At 37.9% G+C, this 2,726-nt stretch overlaps 1 protein-coding gene across 1 annotated transcript; it reads right to left on the bottom strand.

The window, feature by feature from the left end:
- Window positions 1,101-2,726, bottom strand: LOC104750596 (probable E3 ubiquitin-protein ligase XERICO). The gene is made up of 3 exons (XM_010472416.2): window positions 2,648-2,726; window positions 2,520-2,555; window positions 1,101-2,403 (listed from the first exon to the last, which is right to left on the bottom strand). Exon 3 carries the CDS (start codon window positions 1,651-1,653, stop codon window positions 1,258-1,260), a length of 396 nt encoding a protein of 131 aa, XP_010470718.1. The 5' UTR covers window positions 1,654-2,403; window positions 2,520-2,555; window positions 2,648-2,726; the 3' UTR covers window positions 1,101-1,257.

Here is a 2,726-nt window from a genome sequence, read left to right as displayed (position 1 = left end):
AAAAAAAAAGACCATTCCACAACAAAGATAGACCTTTAAATTGAACTTATCCCCATATTTGCTAAAGGTACGGTCAAAACACGCAATGTGATCCATTATTAATTTAAAGCATCTAGTTCGGTCGAAAACCAAAACTCTCGTTTACCGACAGGAATAATAACCAACATATATGTGATCTACTTCTCTCTCCTTGGAGTTTACTTTAGTTGTATTTTGTATCCTTTATAATTTCATGTCTGTCGTTATTCCTGTGGTACGTAGTTGGTAAAATGATTTTGTAATCGTTCTGTTGATATAATATCTTAACCAAAAAAAAAAACTCTCGTTTACCGTTTTCAGTTTGTTCATGGGCATATATACCTTTGGCAACTATCCTCTAAAACCACTGGCCCAACTCTTAAAATTTTTCCATGTTAAGTTGTTTTTTCCCCTTCTTGTTGAATATTACTAAACCATATAAAGTTATACAACAATAGACATGTGCGTCTGCGTCTATCTATATATATTTAGTGGCCCAAGCCTCCAAGGAACATTGGCCAAACCTGGAATAATCTAAAGGAAGAAAAGGTATCGGATTCAGCCTAATCTTTAAAGACTCTAATACAACATATGCGCATATATAGTCCCTCAGATGATTTCAAATGTATACGGAGCAACAAGAAGAGACCAAAAAATCGTAATTCCACTAGCAACAATGGTACTCGAGAGCTTCCTTCAGCATAAAGCTCATCATCATCATCACCATCGTCACCATCATAGGAACTCGATGGTTGAGAAACCGTATCATCAAGTTATGGAGTATGAAGACTTGAACCGTGACGTTATGAAGGCGTCATCACATGATTCACATCATATGAGGAAGGTGAAGAGTGAGAGGATAGCAAGAGATGAGGATGTTGACAAAGAAGCAGAGAATTTCATCAATCTAAAGCACAAGAAATTCAGCAACTGTATATAATCTTGTTTCTTTCGTGAAGCTTAGTAATTATTCGCTTAATATATGTTATTTGTGTAATAATTGTGACATCCACTTTTGTTTTGTATAACAAAACTGATGTATGATAGCAGTTGTGAGTATGAATTACATAAGATCAAGACACAGCTATCAAAGTACTTTTATTTAAGTAAAATAAACAACTCTTCCAAAATCCACGAAGTGGAACACAACAGAATCTGAGTTTCCCAAAATAGAAACTAGAAAAAAACATTAAAAAAATGGTGAAAAGCCATAAAAGGAAAGTAGAGTAAGATCCATAGCTAAAGGATGGATCTACAGAGAGGACATGTGGTGTGGTTATTACCAAACCATTTATCAAGACAAGCCGTGTGAAAGTAATGCTTGCAAGACACTAACTCAGTCACTTCCTCCTTCTCTTTAAACCCACATAGACACACACAACACTCCAAATCTTCTCTCTCCTTCATGCTTCCTTTCACACAAAGAGTATCAAAGTGTGTGATTGAGATTCTATTTCTTTCTGAATCCTCATGATCTACGCCATCCTCTATGTTCCTTGCCTCATTGGTATCAGAGCTCACCACTTGAAGAACAGACCTTACCATGTTCTTCAAGATAGACACCGAAACAACTGTGTTCATCACTAGCATTGGCACTAATCCATCAGACGCCGTCGGGTAATGAGAAAGACCCATTCTTCTTCCTAAAGATACTTTCTTTCAGTTTCTTGAATCTTCAGGAGATGAATTTGAGATCTTTCAGGAGCTTTAAAATAAACTAATAAAGAGAGCAAATGAGGAAGTTTCTTTAATCCAGCCACTACTGTCTAATAATCCTCTGGCTTTTAATTTATCGGTCTAAACGTGTGGCATGACGCGTGAGGTACGAGACAAACACATGATTGTGACTGTATCACAAAAGTCTCTGACACGTGGTTCTAAGGAAATGCTTTGTGGAAAGCTTCTCAAGTTCCTGTGCGTCAGGAAACCGACACGTGTGACTCCACTGATCCATGGAAACATAACACGCCACACCATCTTTGTAACACGGCTCTTTGCCACTCACTTCAGAATTTTCTTGTAGATAAAGTAAAACTCACAATGCTTAACATAGTATACACATCACATGCCACTAGTTGCACTAGTGCTGGATGTTGATACACAAGTGCTTTACTGGATCAAAACATTCATCTTTTTGTTTATTCGATGGAAGGTTGTGATGGGTATATCTACTACATAAACATATACAGACTCTATATGTAAATGTAAGACACTATGTGAACTGAATCTGTCAGCGTCTTGGCTACTTAAAAACTCTCCTATTTAAATGGCTGTTGTTGTTGAATTGGAGGAGCCTTCTACTTGTAAAGATTTGAAATAATCCTTTTCTGCGCTAGCCATTCTACTCTGGAACATTGTCCATTCCTTTGTGCATCTATCCCTCACCTGCAAAACAAACACAATAAACATTTTGAAGTCGCTTGTCGCACAAGTTATGTGTCTTCCTCAAAACAACGCAATTCTCAGCACAAGAGAGAGAGCTAAAAAAAAAGCTTTGTTACCCCTTGCCATGGTGCTTTCCCGTCCGTCGCTTCACCCTACAGAAAGCCAAATCAGATTTTTGAGCGCAGAGGTTAAGGTCAAACAGATCACGCTAAAATGGACATAGAGAGAGTTCTATGGGGCTTACTTGGTTGCCAAGGGAAGGAAAAGATTGATGAACGACCCACTGAGAATCTACTACTCCTATCTTCTCATGTGCAGGCTGC

Source organism: Camelina sativa, chromosome 16 (genome assembly GCF_000633955.1).
Source record: "Camelina sativa cultivar DH55 chromosome 16, Cs, whole genome shotgun sequence".
In the NCBI taxonomy this organism is placed as follows: Eukaryota; Viridiplantae; Streptophyta; class Magnoliopsida; order Brassicales; family Brassicaceae; genus Camelina; species Camelina sativa.
Note: the sequence above shows the minus strand (reverse complement) of the source record. Positions and strands in the feature narration are given on the sequence as shown.